General features: G+C 26.4%; 2 protein-coding genes and 1 non-coding gene across 9 annotated transcripts; all 3 read left to right on the top strand.

Annotated features, from left to right (window-relative positions):
* Positions 1–29: 29 nt before the first annotated feature.
* LOC122719028 (RNA-binding protein squid) lies at positions 30–11,126 on the top strand. Of its 7 annotated transcripts, none has more exons than XM_043944536.1 (10): positions 32–291; positions 3,526–3,561; positions 4,131–4,171; positions 4,384–4,511; positions 4,688–4,834; positions 4,921–5,052; positions 5,140–5,365; positions 8,249–8,320; positions 9,985–10,100; positions 10,281–10,366. In XM_043944536.1, exons 1-9 carry the CDS (start codon positions 167–169, stop codon positions 10,050–10,052), a joined length of 975 nt encoding a protein of 324 aa, XP_043800471.1. In that variant the 5' UTR covers positions 32–166; the 3' UTR covers positions 10,053–10,100; positions 10,281–10,366. The 7 variants fall into 7 exon arrangements, with proteins under 7 accessions (XP_043800468.1, XP_043800467.1, XP_043800470.1 ...); XM_043944534.1 differs by having other exon boundaries at positions 33–291; positions 5,140–5,407; XM_043944533.1 differs by lacking the exon at positions 9,985–10,100 and having other exon boundaries at positions 30–291; positions 10,281–11,126.
* Positions 4,554–4,621, top strand: LOC122719097. Its single transcript, XR_006347499.1, has one exon. It is a non-coding gene; the product is annotated as a small nucleolar RNA snR61/Z1/Z11 (small nucleolar RNA).
* A 2,249-nt stretch (positions 11,127–13,375) lies between the features above and the next one.
* On the top strand, positions 13,376–21,479 carry LOC122719072 (ras GTPase-activating protein-binding protein 1). Its single transcript, XM_043944604.1, has 9 exons — positions 13,376–13,533; positions 14,686–14,866; positions 14,936–15,116; positions 15,275–15,646; positions 15,722–16,156; positions 16,306–16,492; positions 16,615–16,874; positions 16,948–17,107; positions 17,360–21,479. The coding sequence occupies exons 2-9, from the start codon at positions 14,769–14,771 to the stop codon at positions 17,506–17,508; spliced, it is 1,842 nt and encodes a 613-aa protein (XP_043800539.1). The 5' UTR covers positions 13,376–13,533; positions 14,686–14,768; the 3' UTR covers positions 17,509–21,479.
* Positions 21,480–22,612: the final 1,133 nt, after the last annotated feature.

Genomic DNA, 22,612 nt, shown 5'->3' with positions numbered 1-22,612 from the left:
AACTGAGCGCAAGTCGTACCTCTCCCTTCTCCATTCGGCGGCCGATCAGTACGGACGTGAGAGTGTTGTTAGCTCGTGTAGTGTATTTAATTACTACGTTAAAACGCGATTTATAATTGTGTTTTAAGTGTTTCATAAAAATAATAAAAATAAAATATAATAAACTATGGCCGATCAGGAGAATAAGGACTTCAGCGAAGATATTGCCGATCAAAACTTCGAGCAGAACGGCGAAGCAGAGAACGGCGGCGGGGACGCCGCAGAAAATGGCCAAGAATCGCAAGAGGAAAGGTAACCCTTTTCATCTTTAATATCGATCTTGTGATTAAATAAAACGTCGTTTTACAAAATTATCGATTTCGATTCACTTGGTACTTAGAACGCGCGGGAATATAAAGCTTCCAAACGAGAGTTGCTTTGTGCGATACGATTGTCGCGATGACAAAATGGCGGATGCGCGAGGTCCCGAAAAATTAATCCGTTCCCATCAATTCTAAAGCGAGCGTTCCTAGTATTGCAGTTAACTTCTTTTATATTGCTGCAGTATAAAGAAATCCTAGGTATCAATCATTTTTTCTAAAACCAACAATAAATAACAATAAAAGGAAGTGAGTCGGTCAAATTGAAAGGAATGCCGGCCGCAAGTTCAGAAAGGGCGCGCCCACGCATTGTTGTAAAGTTTATAAAGAAAAAATAAATTTTTATGCTTAATCAAGAAATTTTATATATAGATTTGATACGCTTTGCTTGGGCACGTCTTTTTTTAAATTTTTTGTCACTAATACATCGTATCACGTCCTCGTGTTTTTCACACACAACACGCATTTATGCATCAAATCAGAACATTAAATAATATATCATAAATGTAATGAGTATATAGATTATTCAGGGAGGGTAATGCGTAATGATCTTTGGTTATTTAGAATTGTCGTGATGTTTATTAGAATTATTAATAGATTATAAGAATTTTTGGTGGTAGGGCAGAGCACTTTGCCTTTCCCCTTTTTCAGCGTAACGAGATCTCAAGCTGGACGATTTGCTCATCGACGAATTTAGATGTCAATGTTGATGTACGGACACAGTCTATGTAAATATTTTGTAATGTCGCATATACGTTCGTTTTTACTTTCTTCTACTATCACAGCATTTTTAGTTCTATACCTAAGGGATTCGACTTTTTTTTTTCTTTATATCCCTACAGCTTTGGATTATCACAAACTCTTATATAGTATGGGGTATCTTTTTGCAATATGGGTAAGCTACTTTAGATTGTAACTTGTAGAACTACTTGAATTGATACTGGGGAAGAAGATGTAACCTTCAAATTTATTAAAATATATAGTTTTTATATCTATTAAAAAATTTTATAAATGATAGATAAAATATAAAATTATGTTATCATTATCATACATAAAACAAAATTTGGAGGTATGCTTCCTCTCACCCAAATACTAGAAGTACAAATGCGTGTTAAAGGATGTGATATATATGTATGAAGTAACAAAAAATAACTTAAAACTGGCATTTCCTTGTTTATTATATCAGTCTATTATACAGTAAAAAGAGAAAATCAAAAGTAAATATTGCATGTTTTTTATTGCAAAATTATAATAAGGTAACTATATACATATATGAATAATAAGTATTTTAACTTTATAAGTGCTGTTGTTGCGAGGTATACATTTATCTGTTTAAAATTTTGTAATTTTGTGTAAACTCCTTATTTCTGCTCTCCTTCCTAGTTAATTCTATTCTAGTTTTGTAAATGATAAAAAGAAGTTATTTCATCAATGATAAAAATTTCTACACATTACGCAAATAATAATTGTAATATTTTTATAGAGCATAAACTTTGAAATGCATTTTTGGCCAGCTGAGTCTTCCTCATTGATTCATTGCAGCAGAATTCTGGTTAGTCAATTCTTCATGATTGACAATATGTACGCTTACCTGGGATCTGTGAACTGAACCGTGAAGCCTTATGATTGACTTCTGAGTCTGAATTATTGTGAGAAGTCTACTTCAAGTTCAAGTCCGTCATGTTTCGTCACAACACAAGCACTGGAAGTCGAGTCAATTACGTCAGATCAATAAGTCTCGCACAGACACACACTTGCCTGCTGGGTCACGCGTAGAGTAATTTCTGATCAGATGTCAATGCTGTTTGGGCGTGATCAAAGCACAGAGTCACTAGGGCCAATGCGAAAAACTCCTATAGGTCGGAATGCCATTAACCCAGTTTATGTGGCTTGATCTGCAGGTGGCAAACGACCCAGTGCGATTATGGCGGGCGGCTCGCAACCGGCTAACCGTGACCCGACCAACAACTGATTACCGGCGAGTGACTGGTGCCTACGGTATTTATCACCAGCCCTAGATGATATATGAAAAGATCAATCTAAGTACAGACAACTATCATCACACTGCCAGAAAAGTGAAAAATTGCAGCTTATTATATTTGTGTATGAAAAGGCTGAAAAGCATATCAGGACTTGAAATATAATATTTTGCTGATGAATAAACAAAAAGAGAGAAATATTATACATATATAAATATACTATAAATAAACAAAATATTATGTGCATATAGATATTTAAAAAATATCAAGAAGTGACCATCATTAACTTGTAATATGGAAACAATTTTTTTAGCTTTTTAATAGAGTTGCAGTCTATCTACCATATGTCAATTCTTTGGGCCAATCAGCAGTCAGAGTTCAACTTGGAAAAGATAAATTTTATTTCCTTTAGGAGCAGCTGTATGTCAACTGGAGTTATAACTATTGTTCGGGTTCACATGAACATCGTGAAAAGTACTTTGCTCTCTCAATGCGTTAATTTTTACATATCTACTTTTTTCCAAGTTTTTTCCTTTAATTTTTGTTGATAAATATATTTATCTGAAGTTCAAATCAAGGTCTATGTGGTGTGCAAAGCAGTCTTCTCATGGTTTCTCATAATCCTGTTTTTTTTATTAAGGACAAACATAATTTTCATATAATAAGATTATATCAGTGAGTTCATTTATTCTAGGTAATTTTATGTCCTTATTAATAATACATAACTATCAAATTAAGATACTTTTATTCTCGCAAAATTATTTATTCTTCCAAATTTTAAAGTAGACATTAATGTAGGTCACTTAATTGATTATAGATTAAATTTACATGATTTATATATACATGAGTATATATTATATATTTATATACATAAGAAGCATTTAATAAATTACGTACATTACCTATTGAAAAAATTCCTTACCAAAATGTCTTTTAAAAGTTTATCCAGCCCTTTTTCCAAATAATATATTATTGATCTATTGCATCTCTTATATATTGTCAATATTAAATTTTAATATTTTAACTTATATTCTAATTTTTCCAGGGGTCAAGTCAAACTCCTTTTTTCAAATATAAATGGAAATAATTTGTAACAAAATTTAAATTTTTGCTTCAAACTTAGTCCTTAAAATATTTATATAAATTTCAAAGATCATTATAATAAAATATATTACATTGCTTTGCAGGTCAACCGGGGGTAATCAGGATTCTTTAAATGATAGGTACATTTTTTTTATTATTATTATTAATTTAGTTTTTTATATTTGTATATAATAATAAATATTTGAATTCAAAAAGCATGCTTTTTAAATTCTAATAATTTTATGACTGGAAAAATATTTTGTTTTAATTAAAATTAAAAATTAAAATATAAATATCATTTAAAAATTATTTATAAATGTATAGTTATATAGTATAATTTTTATTAAATTTTTCTAATATGTATTTGTGGAACATCTTTAGAGAGTTAATTATAAAAAATCAAAAAAATTTTGATATTTAAAAATGATTAAGACTTATATATTAAGTTATTATAAGCAATTGAAGTTTATTCTAAATGCAATATGAAGTAAAATCTTGTATGATTGTCTCCATTACAGCGTCAAACTATTTCCATCTTATTTCATCTAATGCGAACTTATAATTTAATAAATGATAACTAACTAATTTTATATTTCTTTTAGTCTTTAAATTCTTTAAAAGATGTTCGACAATATATAATACTTTATATAAAAAAAATTCTCTCACAATTGATTTAAGTCAAATATCATAACATTTTTATTTTTTATAGGAAATTATTTGTGGGTGGATTAAGCTGGGAAACTACAGACAGTGAGTATTTTTTATTTATTTATTTTAAAAATTATAATATTATTATTGTATAATATTATTTATAAATTATGATGTTATTTTACTTAGGACACCTTCAGATGATATCAATCATATGAGATCAAACTTAATACTGAGTTTTCATAAAAATTAAACGGTGTAAATAATTAATAAATTTAATTACTAAAATTTTAAATAAGCATGTTAATTTTCAGAGGAATTAAGGGATCACTTTGGTACATATGGTGATATTGAAAGCATTAATGTCAAAACAGATCCTAATACGGGACGATCGCGGGGATTCGCTTTTATTGTTTTTGCGAAAGCTGAATCGTTAGATAAGGTAAAATTATGAAATAATAAGTTGTATAAAAACAATATTTGATTAATATGATGATAATTATGACCAGTTCTGCTACTGAAATCATTTGAAGATATTCCAATTTCTGAAAAAAAATTATTCGGAGATTCTTAAGATTGTAAAAAAAAAATTTTTTATAAAAATCATTTATATTTTAGATTATGGCAGCTGGTGACCATGTAATTAATAATAAGAAAGTCGATCCTAAGAAAGCAAAGGCTAGACATGGTAAAATTTTTGTTGGTGGTCTTTCGACGGAATTGTCGGATGATGATATCAAAAATTTCTTTTCTCAATTTGGAACAGTAAATATTTTAATTTTTTTTATTATAAAAATTATTCATTTATCCTTTAGAATAAATAGAATAATGAAATTAAATATTTGTTGTAGATTGTCGAAGTGGAAATGCCATTTGACAAGACAAAGAACCAAAGGAAAGGATTTTGCTTCATTACTTTTGAATCTGAACAAGTAGTAAATGAATTATTGAAAACACCTAAGCAGACAATCAATGGTAAAGAAGTACGTGTAACATCGATAAATGAATTAATTGATTCTAAAAAAAACTACATAGAAAAAAATATTAATATGTTCGAATAAATTAAATAGGTTGATGTGAAAAAAGCAACACCAAAACCAGATGGCATGGGAGGTATGCGTGGCGGTGCTGGTGGTCGAGGCGGCCGTGGCGGAAGAGGAGGTAGAGGACGTGGTTTTGGTGGTCAAGGTGGTTGGGGCCAAGGTGGATACGGAGGAGGTTATGGCGGCGGTTACGGACAAGGCGGTTATGGCGGTGGCTATGATGGATACGGAGGAGGCTACGATTATTACGGCGGTGGGTACGGCGGCTATGGTGGTTACGACTACAGTGGATACGGTAATTTTATTGATTATTATTAAAAGAACTTACACGCGCTTATCGCTGTGTAGGATTATATTGAATTTAATTTCACTTTTTTCTAATAATCAGTAGCAGATGATTTTTTGCTGCTACCGTCCCAATGTATTTGGCAAACAACATAACATAATTATTACAAGTATTATATTTTATTTATTATTTATTTTATTCTTTATGCATTTCATTAATTTTCTAATATCTTAAATAATATAGATTTTTATTAATATTTAAAATCATTAAAACTTTTAAAATTTAATATCAATTTGATGAATTATATATATAATAATTTTTTTATTATACATAAACCTAAATTTTATATAAAGTAACTTCAAAATAAATTCTTATTATTAACTATAATTTAATATAATATAATTTTATAATTTATAATTTAATTTAATATAATATTGAATATATATAATGTAATATATTGTTTTTTTATTAAAATACGATATAACTTATACATTATTATTATTATTATATATTTTAGAATTTTAAATTTTATTAATATTTAATTATTTAAATATTTAAATTTTTTATGGTTGATTTAATAATTTTAAATTAATAATATTAATAAATAATGTTAGATTAAAACTATAACGAAATATTAATATTAAAAAAAATAAATCTTTTTATCTTTTCAATAAATGTTTTGAGCTATATACATATGGGACGAATTTTAAAAAATAATGATCAAATTTTGAATAAGGTTTTCAAAATTACCTGACACGAAGTTTTAATTATCCATACCTCCTATAAAATTTTTCTTTAAGTAAAATTTTATAGAAAATTTTTTATTTATGTTATGTAAATTTAAATTATTTATCTTGGTATAGTATAATATTAATTTAATATTATATAAATTAGTATAAATTATATTAAATGATATAAAATTAATGTGATACGATTAATACTGCAAATTGAGTGCTGGTTTGCAGATAAATCAGCGGAATCTTTGTTTTTAATATTATTTATATTATTAAATTTTAAGTATTATTGAAAAATTAATTATAAATATAATTAAATAAATATAAATTATATAATTTAATATAAAATTAAGAAAGTAAACCAGCAGCTCAGATATATAGGAACTACATTCGGATTATGTTCTTTTGTTTTGAAATATATTTTATATTTTTATATTATAAAAATAATGTATAGTATATGATGTATAATATTAAAAAAAATAACATAATCCGAAAGATAAACCTCTACTTCCAGAGGGTTGGCTGTTTTTGAGCTGTGATCAAATAATTTATTAATTCTAACAAATTTCCTAAGTTAAATTTTTTAATACCTTATTAATATTTAATTTATATATACATATATATACACACATACATATGAACGACATTAAATTCAGGAAAGCAGGATATCATATAATATGTAACAGTGAATGTGTGAAGATAAATAAGATTATAATTCTTTAACATTCTTTAAAAATTTAATTTCTTTGTATATATTTAATTAATATAATATGCAGAACTAGAAAGAAAACCAGTAAAAAATGCAAATCTTGATTGTTTTCATTAAATACATTCATAAAATAAAAATAAACATATAGATAATTTAAATAATATTAATTAAAAATGTCATTTACATATATATAAATAATACATATAAAGAAGAAAATAATGCTGTCCTATTAATCTTCTTTCCAGTTTTGCATCTTATAATCATTTCTTTAAGTTATTTCTTTAATTCTTAATATTTATTAAGAATTATTACAATACAAAAATTATAAATCATTTTATTAATAAAATATTACACAAAAAGTATTGATTTCATATGTTCATTGATTAATATCAATGAATCCATGAAATAAATTCTTTTATTATATTTACTATCATAACTCTTAAGTTCTGTAGACTTGCTAACTTCAACACATATAGTCACTGTAACATAGTTATATGTGAACTTTAAATGTGTGGAGAACATAAAAGCAAAACTTATACAGGACAATGTCGTATGATATGATATATTAAACCTCCAATCCTTGCTTTCAAGTCCTGCCACGTAATCCTAATGTGCATGCTTTCACATATTTCACATAACCACTTCATTCATAAAACTAACACACTCTTTAAATGATAATAATTATCAATACTTGCAATAATTGTGTTTGATTTTTTTTTTAATTGTGTTTTATTGTTTTTAGTATGATTCTTTTTTCATAAGAGAAAACAAAAAAAATGAAAAAATATTGTTTACATTATCATTTATAAAATTATTTTCTGTTACATATATTAAATAAAAATAAATCTTTAAAAACACAATAGCAAGTCCACGATAAACTTACATATATATCTATTTGCGTGTTCGACCCTGCACACACTTTTTTCCTGGGACTGTGGCAAATAATTATAAATTATTACACTAAACTTTTTCGTCATAAGAAGTTTAAGTGCATGCCACTTCATGTTAACGGTATAATAAAATCATAGTATTTTTCGATACATAAGTTTATGAACAGCCTCTGCACTAGTATTACATATTAAATGTGCAAACAATAAACCCTTTGGAAGATAAGATTATTTCTTAATATTGTTGAATATTGTTGAATATTGTTTTAAATTCATATAATATATAGATTTAATATAATTTGAACTATATATTTTTATAAGAAGAAATATTTAATACTAAAATTTAAATTTAATAATTTTTTTTTTATATAATTGTATTTAACATATATTATGTATTAAATATATTGTACACCGGCGATCATTATTATTGTTATCATAGATATATTATTCTATAAAAGCACAATTGCCGGTTTATACTGACCCCATTTGTCTCTTATACCGTGTGTTCCATGAAACGCAGACGGCTATGGCTATGGCGGTGGTAGTTACGATGGTGGCTACAGTGGTGGGCGCGGTGGTGCACGCGGTAAAGGTACGCATTAGCGTTCCTTCTCTATTTTGTATTCCCAAACGTGTCCTCTACTTTATTAGCAAAATTCCAATTTCTAAATTCACATTCATTCATCAAATATTTTTCATCAACCATACTACTTTGCATCTTATTTTTGTTTATGTTCTTCCTTCATCATTTCCCTTTATTTTCTTTCTTAAGTATGTGTGTACATGTACGTGTGAGCATATGAAATTTTTACATTTATAGTTACGATACTAATAAGAATAAATTTTCAGCAGTTATGAATATATATTATTAAGTGTATCTGTATACAAATATTTTATTTTTACTTTTATACCATTTTTAATAACATTTTTATTTTATTTTTTTCTTACTATATTATTTATGAATTAATATCTATTTATTCTAATTTCTTTAACCACTTTTCAGAAATTTATATGTAATTGAAATATTTTATATAATTTGATATTTTTTTTATACATACAAATATTTTTTAATATGTTCTTAATAGTATCATAATTATCTAACAATTTTAATAATAAATTTGTAAGCACAAAAAATATTTATTAATTTAAATAAAAAATGCATATAAATTCATAATTTATATTCACAAATGAAACTAAAAAAAAAAATAATACAATTATAGAAAAAAAATTAGTTTAGGCTATAATATATTAATTTATACATTATTCATAATTTATTTGAATTAATTTAAATCTTTATGCTTAATTTAAATGCTAGTATTTTATTTTAAATAAATAAATATATTTTTTACACATCTCTTCAATATATAATCAAATATTTAATTGTTATAATATCACTAATGATATAGAAGTATAAATTAAAAAAAGGTTTCATTATTTAAAATTTTTCATTTTTAAGATTTAAAATTAATATTCTGATATACTATTATATTTCTTTTTGTATATGAATATATCTTTTTGTATATTTTTTTTTGTATATGAAATGTGTATTTTTATAGATATTTTTTTGAAAAAATATATATATAGGATATTATTTGATTATATATTTTGTGCATACAACACAAAATAATTAAAATTAAAATTAATGATTAATTAAAAATTATTTTTCATGCTGATACTAAACTCATTTCATCTTTTTCATTTTTCACGTCCTTAACCTTAAACATTTCTGGTTATTCAAAGCAATTTAAATTATAATATTAATGATATATTAAATTATGTTTTGATAATAGTATATAAGAATTATTAATATAAGTTTAAAATAAAGTCTTAGCAAAATAATTGTAAATTATTTAAGTAAGTTAAAATTTTTTAAATATACATACATGTGTAGCAATATGAAGATTTCAGTATTTCAGCATATGCAGATCCCAGAAATGTGTAAGGAGAAAAGGAGAGTATGAATCAGAACGCAGCCTTGCAGCTTACTACCTTAGCCTGTAGCCTCTATGTAGATTCTTCGTAGTTTTATATCCATTACGTTAGTCTGTATATCTATATATATTATTTCGTACTTTATTCTGTTATTAATAGAAGTGTGCGTGCGGTAATTTCTACAAATAAACCGTTTTGTAGTTAATCTTTTCTAATTTCTCCAAAAAAAAAAAAAAAAAAGAAAAGAAAAAAACTACGGGAAGAAGAAAGCGGAGAGATATATCCAAGTTGCTGGACTAACGTACATCGTGGATATTGTTTCAGGAGGCTCAGGCTACGGCGGAAAGCAGAGGGGAGGTGGTCGTCAGAACCAAAGGCACCAACCCTATTAATGGAAATCATTCATTGCGACCGCAATGCAATTCGCATTGTAACCGCTGGTGAGTCATCATAGCTTCCTGACATCTATAAATTCAACAACCTTTCTTTTCCTTTTCCAGTGTCATTTATGTTGAGCATTATCAATGATTTCATGTGGTTCCATAATAAAGATATTCGTAATGATATAAATATTATATAAATAATATAATAAACATTTAAATATTTATTCTTCTTTTCAGGTTTCCTATCTCATCACTCGTTAAATCATCATTCCATTAAACCACGTCACTTTCAGCAAGATTTTCAACAACGCAGACTACTGCCGCAAAATAAAATGAATCATCAGGAGTCACGACAAAAACTGTAATAGCTTCATATTTTGCGTCTAGCAATACATCTGTATTATGGAGACAACAAAAGCAAACATATATACATATATATATTATATATATATAGGTACACAATGCTTTCTTCCATCTCTCGTTTACCCTTTTGTACAAAGTGAAAAATACTTCATATTTCACATTGGTCTCTTTCCTCATTTCATCTTATTTATCACTAATTTTTTACTGTTAGTACGTTACGTTGTTCAACGTAAGGCAATTTTGTAACATAGTACGTTTGAAAGATATTAACATTATATGCTGACATAAATATAAATACAGCATAATGATTATTTCAAATGTATGGATGATTACATCGATGATATGCCTTACGATGACATATTGTAACGTAATATTTTTGTGCAAATGGGAAAGCAAAAGATGATAGGAAATAATTTAAATACAGATATATTAGGAACAATCAAGTTTCTCATTCATCGCTTGGGACTATTAAAAGATAACTTGTCCCTATTTTTAACATTAAGATTATTTTAATTTGTCTATAAACTAAACTTAATAAGAGGAGATCCACTATAGAAGAGTAAGCAGGCAATGTACTTTTTACACGGCTACGATAAGACAAAATGAAAAGTACCGAGTTGTTTATAATGATTGTGTGAGGTATGAAATAAGAGGTAAAAAGATTATTGCTTCCTTATTGGTAAGAAGAATAGGATAAAATAAATTCATTTTGTGTACATAATATATACCGCGTATGTTTGTATTTGTGTTAACCGATCCTAATAATTTAATTTTTGGAAAATGATATGTACACAATATTTCATTAAAATATAGTGATAAACATCTATACATTAGATTTAAATAAGACTGACACGAGGATTTAGTGAATTTGTATTACAAACAATATTTTGCTGATTCTACCACAGTACATGCATCGAGCTAGGCATTCTTTCAGTTTTTATTCTACACTCAAGAACAACACATGTACATTATATTTATATATCGATAGTTTCATTCTAGGCAAAGAACATCGTAATAAGATTTTTAAACTAAAAGAAAATATTGTATTTTTCTCAAATTCAACACTGTTCTATGTCACAAAAGTATTACATTAAAAAAATTAGACAAAAAATAATATTGCCTTTTTTTAATTTCACAGTTTAAAATGAAATGTACAAAATGCATTCTCAATAATATTAAATATTTTCATTGAATAGTATTGTATAAATTTTTATTGTCTAATTAAATTGTAGAAAATAAGATATATTTCAATTAAATTTTCTATTAATTAAGAAAGTATATTTCAATTTATTAAGTTTTATAATTTTTTATATGATTCATTAAACGATATTTTTTGCTTACTAATTTCTATTTAAAAAATATAAAGAATTTCTATCTTGATGTGTATATAAAATGGGGAATTTGATATTTTTACTTATCTTGTATTACAAAATATTTTGATCATTAAATTAAAGAATTTTTTAACAGCTTTAATACAGAATAAAATTTTACAAAATTCAATTGTATGAAAACATATACAAAATGATATTAAAATAAACTATGAAATTTATTTTTAGGAGAATAATATATAAAAAATCAATTTTAAAATATTTGTTTTCCCCGCGTAGAAAAGAAATGTTTAAGATAATTTTCATAACATACAATTTAAGTTTGTTTCACTTATTTGTAAAAATTCTTTGGTATGTAAATTTTATGAGTTTTTCATTTGTGTACTTTATATAATTAAATGTATTATGTATTCTAATACTTTGTTTTATTATAATTAAACCTTAAAAATCAATAATTTTTAATGTTCTAATATGTTCAATTAAATAAAATTATTGAAAAAATTTTTTATTATGAATCATTATAAATATAAATTTTTATTCTTATAAAGTATTGTATATAAAAAATTAAAAATATTCTTTGTGAAATCTAATTTTGTTTATTTGTTTAAATATCTTCATTAATTTTTATTTTATTGTTTAAAATTGTTCGTTAAAATTTACAATTATAATGATTTTTTTTAGATTAAAGATTTTGTTATTCAGATCATTAGGTTTATTTAATGTTATTAGTTATTATTTATTAATAATAGTTTGAAATAGTATTAATAGATAATAAAATTATTTCTGAAAAAAATATAAATAAATAATGACTTTTTTAAGATAATATTTAAATTACTTTTACTTATTATTTTTAATAAATATTATTTATTAATATACAACCACGTATAAAAATAAATATAAAAACATTTCATAAAAATAATAAAAATAAATAATATTTTTATGATTTGTTCAGGTTATAGTTTTAAGTATTTTTTTAAATATTTCCTTCGAATTAAAGGTGTAATAAAATAAAAGTGATTTTCTAAAAAATATATTACTTTTATTTTTAATTATATACAAATAATTATATTAATTATCTTTAACAATCATATTTTAATCTTAAACAAAAACTAGAAAGATAAAAATTATATATATATATGATGTATATATGTATATATAATCAAAGTAAATAAATGATAAAAAATAAAATATAGATTATGCTATTAATATAATCATTTTAAAGTTTCAATTGTTTTATATATAAAATAAAATAAATATAATTTAATGGAAAACAATTTATATATTAGTATATAAATATATATTATAAGATATTAAGCTGATTTTAAAGTGATTTATTTAATAAACTATCCAATAATGCATCATTTACAATAGAATGAAACATGTATTGGATCAGTATATATGTGTCTGATCCAATAGAATTTTTCTATTTAAGCTATCTTATAATTGGTTGATTTTTCATATGAAAAATGAAATAACCAATCAGCGATTTAGTAAGTGCAAGGAAGTGCCCTTCTGGAATTTGTTCGATTGATGATGTAGTTCCTGTAAAATCCGCATAGCTTGGCTAAGAAGTCAGCTTCTGTAAGAGAGTCGTTTATCTCTATACGACCGGTGCTTCTGTGCAGGTTCCGCTGCATGTGCTGACATCAAGGTGCTTGGAGGACTCATACATTGTACTGTTTTTATAATTAACATTATTGTGGACTGTTGTTATTCGTGAAAACTTTCTGTTTTCGTCGAAGCATCTCGTTTTGCCGGGAAAAGCAGTGAGTTGTGTCGCGCATAAGTGATTCCATCGGGTGAGTGTATAATGCCATAAAATCGGCTTTGCCGATGTTCTTTGATTCGACTCATAGGGAAGACTTGAGACCGTACCAGGAAGGCAAGCATGATATGAGACTGTGAAGAGTGCTGCCCATTGTTAACGAATTAACTAAATTTGTAGTTCGTAAATTATTTTTAAAATTATTGAAAGTTTTGATGCTTGTGATAAATGATATTTGTTGAAATATTTTATTAAAATTTTACGCTGAGAAGTTTAGCGTTACTATTTCTCAGATCAAGAAAAATCGCCATGCTTGCTCATGCAACCGGGCGGCCCCTTTGCCCTCGACCTCGCACTTCGCACAGCACACGAGTTGAAAGATGATCTACAGATTTTTGTTTTCAAGTAACTGCTTTGCAAGAGAGATTCTCGTAATTTTTATATTTACGCAAGCACATGTTTTTATAATCGTACATGTTTTTGATTATAATTTAATGCAGAAATTACCGAAATTATAAAACATTTTATTACATACATTTTTAATATAAATTTATGTTCTAACATTATTGTCTTTATTTCTCATATAAAAAATTATATATAACAGCATGAATTGCTCTAATTTAAAATATTACATAGTTTTTATAATGAAATTGTTTCAAAACAATTTAATAAAATTAATTTTAAGCACATTATTCTCATGTGATATCCATAGATAGCCACTTTGATTAATGTGCATATTTTTAATTTTTATTTGATTATATATATTTGTTTTTTATAATCAGTTTTTATGTTTATTTTGTATTTATATATATGAATATTTTTTATATAATAAATAAATAAAAAATATATAATAAATTACTTAACATATAATTTTTAAATATATCTTATATATTTATATATTATATAAATATATATATATATATATATATATATATATATATATATATACACACACACACACATATATATGTGAATGTATGTATACATATATATATATATATTTAATTTAAATTATTTGTTTTGAATTCAATTTCTATATATGATTTAAATGTTTACTATTATTTAAATACTTGTTACTATTATTTAAATAAAATTAAAATATTTATATATTTTATATATTATATGACAAAAATGTATATTTGTACAAACAATATAATACATTATGAGTATTTTTTTTCTGTTACAGAAATCTAAACTTTTAATTCTCACGATTATTACATACTATTGCTGTTTAAGCAAAGTACTATTTTAGAAGTTAGAAATAAGAAAATGGTCATGGAGGCATCCCCTTCTCCACAAAATGTCGGTCGTGAATTTGTCCGACAATATTATACTTTACTTAATCAAGCTCCTGCGCATCTCCATAGGTAATTTAATAATTTTTATAAAAAAAATTGTATCTTTATTTCATATTACTAAAAAAATTATAATTTTAGATTCTATAATCAACACTCTTCTTTTGTACATGGAGGATTAGATTCAAATAGAGAATCTACTCCTGCAATTGGCCAAAAGCAAATACATCAAAAAATTCAACAATTAAACTTTCGAGATTGTCATGCTAAAATAAGTCAAGTTGATTCACAATTAACTCTTGAAAATGGTGTTGTTGTACAAGTAAGATATGATAATTTTAATGATTATAAGAAATTTAATTATTTTATATTTTTTTATTATCTTTATTGTATTCATTTAAAATATTAATTTATAATTAATATTTAAAAATTGAGAAAAATATATAATAAATTTATTATTAATAATTAAATTATTTATAGGTATCTGGAGAATTATCCAATGCTGGACAACCAATGCGCCGTTTTACACAAACATTTGTTTTGGCTATACAAGCACCAAAAACATATTATGTACATAATGATATATTTCGTTATCAAGATTTGATCTTTCCTGATGAAGAGGAAACGGATGTAGGTGTTGTAGAAGGAGGTGTAGGTGAATCTGGAGAGAGGGAAGGAGAAGAAGGAGGTCGTTCTGAACCGGAAGAAGATGAACATCAAAATCGAGGGCAACAACTTTCAGCACCAGCTGCATCTACTGAGCCTCAAGCTCAGCCACCGCTTATCCCTGCACAACAACCTGTATTACAACAGCAGCAACAAATATATTATCCACCACCGCAACAAACTCATGTTAGTTTAGTATTAAGATTAAATCATTTAAATCATTCAATTCAATTCAATCACTATATAGATTTAATATTTTAGGTACATCCCGTAATGCAACAAGTACTAAATGGATCGGTTCATGAAGAAACACCATTGATCAATCAACAACCACCACCTGCACAGCAGCAACAACAGCAGCAACAACAACAACCACCTCCACCACCTACTCAACAACATCAGTATATAACTGAAACTACATCACAAACACAATTTGTACAAGAAACAGAATTGGATTCCACTACTGAGCAGCAACAACAAACGGAAAATGAACCACAAGTACAATCAAATGAGACTCGAGAACAACCTGAAACTGAAACATTTACTACATCTGTACAAGAATCTGAACCAGAACATCAAGTGGCAAATACAAATGTAACTAGTAGTGGGCCGAAAACATATGCTAATCTTGTTAAATCATTCCCCAGTACTACCGGAGCTACCAGCCCTCAAGCCCCCAAATTATCTATGTCACCGGTATATATTTTAATGATAGTTATATAATATATATTTTATGATAGTTATTTTTAACAACTTTTAATATCATTTATTTTGCTATTATATATATAAATTGGATATTTAGAACAAAATATAAATATAAAATGCATTATAACATTTGTTCTCAGCCTCCATTGACAAACTTACGTTTAGACGATAGATCACCATTACATCCGACTAATAGTGGACCTACACTTTCTACATCAACTAGCGTTTCCACGCCTCAACAACAAACTCATAGAGTTGGCAATCAACAACCACAACAACAGCAACATCAGCAACAACGAGCTCCAAGAGGAGGGGCAGTGCAACGAGGTAAAAACATTTATTAAAAACATAAATAAATATTTTTTTATACTTTATATTACATTCGTAATAATATTCATAATATTATTAACAATTAATAATATTCATATTATAAATAATAAATTCTTTAGATGGCGATCGTCGGGGAACAAGACAAAGTCAATATAGTGATGCCCATCAACTCTTTCTTGGAAACTTACCGCACAATGCATCAGAAGATGATTTACGTCAAGTGTTTGAATCTTATGGCAGAGTGGTAGAGTTGCGTATACACAGTAAATCAAATGATAGGTGCAAAGGTCCACAAGGAAATAATACAGGAAAAGTGCCTAACTATGGATTTATCACTTTCGAAGATCAGCAAGTTGTTAGCAAAGTGTTGCAGAATTTGGTTAGTTTTTTTTTTTTTTGTATAAAATATTTCTTTTAATCAATTAAAAAAAAATATATTTTTTTAATTTTAGCCAATTTATTATCCTGCTGAGAATGGACAAAAATTAAATGTTGAAGAAAAAAAAGTTAAGCCTAGAACAATGGAAGGCAGCGGTGGTCGATTGAATTCGAATGATGGTAGTATGAGAGCAATGGGCGGTCAACAACAACAACAACAACAACGTGGTCCCGGTACGTAATAAAAATTTACATAATAAATTAAAATTAAAATTAAAATAAATTAAAATTTACATAATAATGGTTATATAATTGAAATGGTTATTTAACATTTAATGTTAAATAAACATAATAGTTACATAATATAAAATATAAAATGTAAATATTTAATATATAATATAAAATAACAAATTAAATGATTTATAATTGTATTATAAATTATTGTAAAATTATTTTAAGCTTTAATTATATTTTTTTCTTTTATAGGTGGACCTGGAGGAATGATGAGAGGTGGTCAACATGGTACAAGAGGTGGACGTGGAGGATTTTCACGAGGGGGTGATGGTGGAAGGGGAGGTGGTGGAATGCGGCAATCTGGTAATCCAAGCAATTTAAGTTACCAAAACCGCCGCTAATATTTCAAGCAACGTTAAAGGCACACCCCAGTTTCTTTTTTCTTCGGTCATCGATATATAATTATCATCCTCATTTTTAAACTCAAAATCCAGGACTATTTCGTATGCAACATAACGTGATTAAAGGCGCTATCCTTTTACGCTTAAACATCGCTTGCATCGTTCGTCAAGCAACAACTATAAATGACGCAGCTCAAATTGTATGGAATACGAACTCGAATAGGATTATCGCATTTATGCTAAGTTCGTCGTGTTTGTGGATAAGAAATAATGATTTAATAAAATAATTCATTGAACATTCAACTTAATTGGTTGGATATTTGATGAAATAACTACGAGTTCGTCCTTCATACATCGACGTCAGACAATTTACAAGACTTTACGATGAAAACAAAACTGCATCCATTTGCATATGTACGTATAACAGAGCGACGTGTGATATCCTGTTTTGAGATATGGGTGTGTTTTTGTCTCCTAATACGTAGCCCACGTTTCTTAAAAGCCAATATTCAAAAAAACAAAATTGTTGCCAATTTTTGTGATAGAATGCAAAAGAAAACTTGAACTAAGAAAACGTTATCGAAACATATGTGGCATATAAAAAAGATATAGTGATAGAAATATACATCATATATACATACACATATAATATATGTCGAACTAGAATTTGGTAACATATTTTTTGTTTTCTATTGGATAAATATTATGAAAGTCATACGTCGCTCTTTTAGTTTTCTTCGTTTGCCAATCGTATTCAGGAGACATAAGCGGTGCGAATTCCGCTCTCGTATAAGTAAGTCACGAGCCAAATTAAACGAAATTAAAACGAGAGGATACGAATCGTTTTAACTATGAAATATCGTACATTTCATATGCTCTCGAGTTAATTCATTGACTGCCGATAAAACGTTCCACCTACATGTAGAAAGTCGGCAATAATGTTTATAGGTGGTAGTTGGTCGGTGTTGGTTAACGAGTAGAGAACTGCGGCTGTTCTGTGGTCGCATACAAAAAGACACAGTCGATTTTTTCACAAAACATGGCCAACTATCAATCGACCGGTATCGATTGATAGTGGGGCAGTATCCTTAGACTGCAGCTGGTCTCGCCGTTTCCTAATTCATCCGCGTGTCGCTTATGCTCTATTTTGTTCCAATCTGCTAATTTTTGTTCGATTTTTTTTTTTTTTTCTATTCCATATGTATCTTTGCATATTAAGCTCTTGCTTTTTCTTCTTATGTTAATCATCATCTCTTTCTTATTTACTCTACTCTTTTTGTCAATCTTTTGTTTCTTTTTTCTTTTTTTTTTTTTTTTCTTTCTTTCTTTTAGATCATAAAGAAGGGCAATGCTATTTCAAAATTAAACTTGAATAGTTCAATATAATTTATTGAGAATTCTATAATTTCCAACAGTCTTTAGTCTCTAGTGATCGCAGAACTCGCAGTGCGCTGCTAAAATAGAGAGACCTAGTACCGTTATAACAACACAAAATATCTTGACTTAATACAAAATGTCGTAATTACAGAAAATTATTGGGAAATTAACGTTGTATAATATTGAACAAAAAATTTGCCCGCTTACTAACATAGCTAGTATTATTCTTGTAATGATTATACATACGTAAATAGCAATTTTTCAAAGTTCGATCAAAAGTGATAAATATTCGTATAAAAATATTATAAACTTCTTTCATCAGGCTCTTTTCTTCGATATTATACTTCCATATCAATAATGAGATCGAAATACGTATAAATATTTTTTTCGAAAGAATTGTGTTAGTTTTCTGGCACTAAGATACATTTTTAAATGTTTCTCAATCTATATATATATATATTTGTCGTATGAATGAATAGTTTTATTCGCATGAAGTAATAACATTTAGTGAAATTAGATTGTCGATTTAACTTATCTTTTATATACAAAAAATAAATTCAGCACGTGCACTTATTCTATATCACCGAATGGAATTGAGAAATATTTTAATTCTTGTAAGTACTCTAATATGTAGATAGTATTTTCCTATCTGTATTTTCGACATGTGTCCGTATAAAGGTGCTAGGGCAGATGAAACAAAGGAGAGAAAGAGAACGAAAGGAGATGTGTGTGGATGTAAGAGAGAAAGAGAGAACGAGAGAAAGAATTATGTGTTTATCAAAAAAAAAAAAAAAAAAAAAAAAGAATCATTAGAAATATTTTCGAATTTCTAGAAACAGTTTGCAAGATGGGTCCTGCGATTATTAGAGACAGGGCGATATATTTTTTCTGGCCTATTTGTCATGTTCTTCCTTTTTCTTTTATTTTTGTTAACCAAAAATATCGTTTTTTTTCTCTCTAAATTCTCATCGCATTATAAGTCATCGAATAATCAGGATAAGATTTTTAAACCAACATTGCAACAATGTAGAAGAATCGTGAGTGCAAAGTAAAAAGTAATACAAAACTACCAACATCGTGATAACAGTGGTAGCGCATATAGTAATTTATGTGCCATCTCGTACATGTACACCTCGCCCTAACCCAAGTGCACAGATGAAAATACAGATTAAAAATGGACAAAAATTAACTGTTTTTAATAGTGCTGAGAATACAGAGGTGATAACAATATGTTGATGGTGATAAATTAACTAACTATATTGAATTTGGCAAAAAAAAAAAAAAAAAAAAAAAACTACAAAGTGCACGGCGACTAAAATGCTACGATATTAAGGCTGAGAACATGTGAAAAGTAATTATTTACGTTTCTTATTAATCCATTAAATTGTTACGTAGTCTACATTAAACATCCGCAATAGTTTGTAATCGAATGCGTTACAAGTGCTATGTCCGGGATAAAGCAGAATCATTGCCGAACGACGTGTGGTCTTTGTTTTATACTTTTTAATGTAACACCTTTCTATAAAGGTATATGTAATTTTATTTAAGCAGAGTTTCACACGGTAAAACATAAGTATTTTGTGTAACAAAATTCAATGTTTCTAAAACATTGTTTTGTATTATATCGCGATGATGCTGCTTTGTCTCGGTCATGGATAAAGAGGTAATTTCGCGTAATTAGTTGGCCAAATTATTCGTCTCGTCGAATAATTAAAATATTCACGAAGTACGCTCGTAAATTAAGAATTTTCCAGCCAGTTCGTAGATGAATTTTATTAAAAATGAAAATGATTATCATAAAATAACGATTTATTTATTTCAACTTAATATTTATGGATTTAAAATATTTATATGCCTTTTATCTCAATATATAATTGAAAATATAATATTTTCAATTGTACAAATATAGCAGTATATTCAAATTTTATATATTCAAACAATGACGATATTATCACTATGACTATAATTTTAAGCATCGAATCAGTTGCTAAGTTTTTCCTCTTTAAATCGTAGAATAATCGTAAAAAGGGCTTTTTATGGCTAAATATTTTAACGAGCTCCTTCTCAAACTTCGACAAGTAGAACGTAGCACTTTGATCTTTCCTTTTAGTTAAATTTTCAATATGTAAATACAGTTTTTAAGTAAGTTCATTTGTACCTTTAGGTATATACGTACATATATATATAAATATATATATATCAATATGCATCTCATGTATAACTGTATTAAAAACAAAGTGTTCAGAAGCCACGCATGCGCGAGATCACCTCTTTATACCTGAACGAAAGCTCTGCAAATTTTTAGTGTGAATGTTTTCGTTTTAAGTGACTATTAATAATAATATTAATAATAATAAAAAAAAAAGATAAATATAATGAGCGAAGAAAGGAATATGAAGAAACACAAATAATTATAACAATATAATAATTAGAGGATGGCGAATAATAAGTTGTGAATTTTTGTAGTATACATTTTTATTTCGGTCTACCAGGCCAGTTTGTGTGTACAACCATGGTCAACGTTACTACGACAAAAAAAGAAATAATGTTAAAGGAAAATGAAAAAAAAAAAACAAACATCAAATGTATTGTAACTTTTTGCATTTAGTATAATATACCTACCTTACTACCAATTCCTATTAGTATCTCTTTATTTATAAAAATATTTCACCATTTCTTTAAAGTTTCAATGAAATTTTTGATCTGCATACTTAAGTTAAATATTTTATGTGTGTAAGTCTAAAAATAATTATCTAATAGTGATAACGTTTAATAAATGTTATTATTTGCAATTGTTTAGAATGGTATTTTAATTTATTTAATAATAAAAAATTATTAAATAAGTTCTTAGCGTTTATTTAAAGTAAAGTATTATTTATCTCGTTAATAGTCAATTTCTGTTTATAATATTATTTTATCTTTTGTCAATAAAGTACGTAAGAAGCAAAAATTAAAAAGAAAAATATTTCTGCTTCTTTCTTTATACAAGAATATATCGGGAAAATTTACTTAATTTTATTATATGTTGAAGTAACTCAAATAAATGTATTAAAATAAAAAAAAAAAAAAAAAATTAAAAAAAATAAAAAAAAAAGAAAAGAAAAAAATGTTCTACATTCATAAAATATAATTTTAATTCCATTATGGTGAATTATTTAATCAATTCATGTACATATAAAATATTTTATTTACAAAGAACATACATACAAATTTTGCTATATATCTTGTGATATAAGTTCTGTTATTTCAATTAAAGTTAAATTAATTTACTCTCATTCTTGAACGAATATAAGTGTGATAGATCTTAATTATTATTATTCGTATTAAAATTTTTCTTTATAACAATGACCTGGTTAATCGAATATGAAATTGCGACAGTAATGATATGATACCGAACAAAAAATATAAACATATGTTATTTATGAGTTAAATAAAAAAAAGCTGTTCTAATAATTACTTTTTCTAATATATGTTGAGATTAATATCGCATTAAATTTTAACTTTTCAGATAAAATATATTACCAAATTGATATCGATTTTTTAAATAGAAGTGAGCGTATAAATAATAATAATTTGATTGTATGTGTAACATTTTGAGTAGAATATTAAAGTTTTATAGAAACTAATTGAAATAACGAACAGTTTCGTATTATATGTTGCTTATAAAATATACTAATGATTTGTATTATAAAAAAAATTCGAATTATAGAAATAAATCTATGGTATA

The sequence above is a fragment of the Apis laboriosa genome, unplaced genomic scaffold (assembly GCF_014066325.1).
Source record: "Apis laboriosa isolate Shangri-la unplaced genomic scaffold, ASM1406632v1 scaffold69_cov144, whole genome shotgun sequence".
NCBI lineage: Eukaryota > Metazoa > Arthropoda > Insecta > Hymenoptera > Apidae > Apis > Apis laboriosa.
The sequence above is the reverse complement of the archived record's forward strand: the minus strand, read 5'-3'. Positions and strand labels throughout refer to the sequence as shown.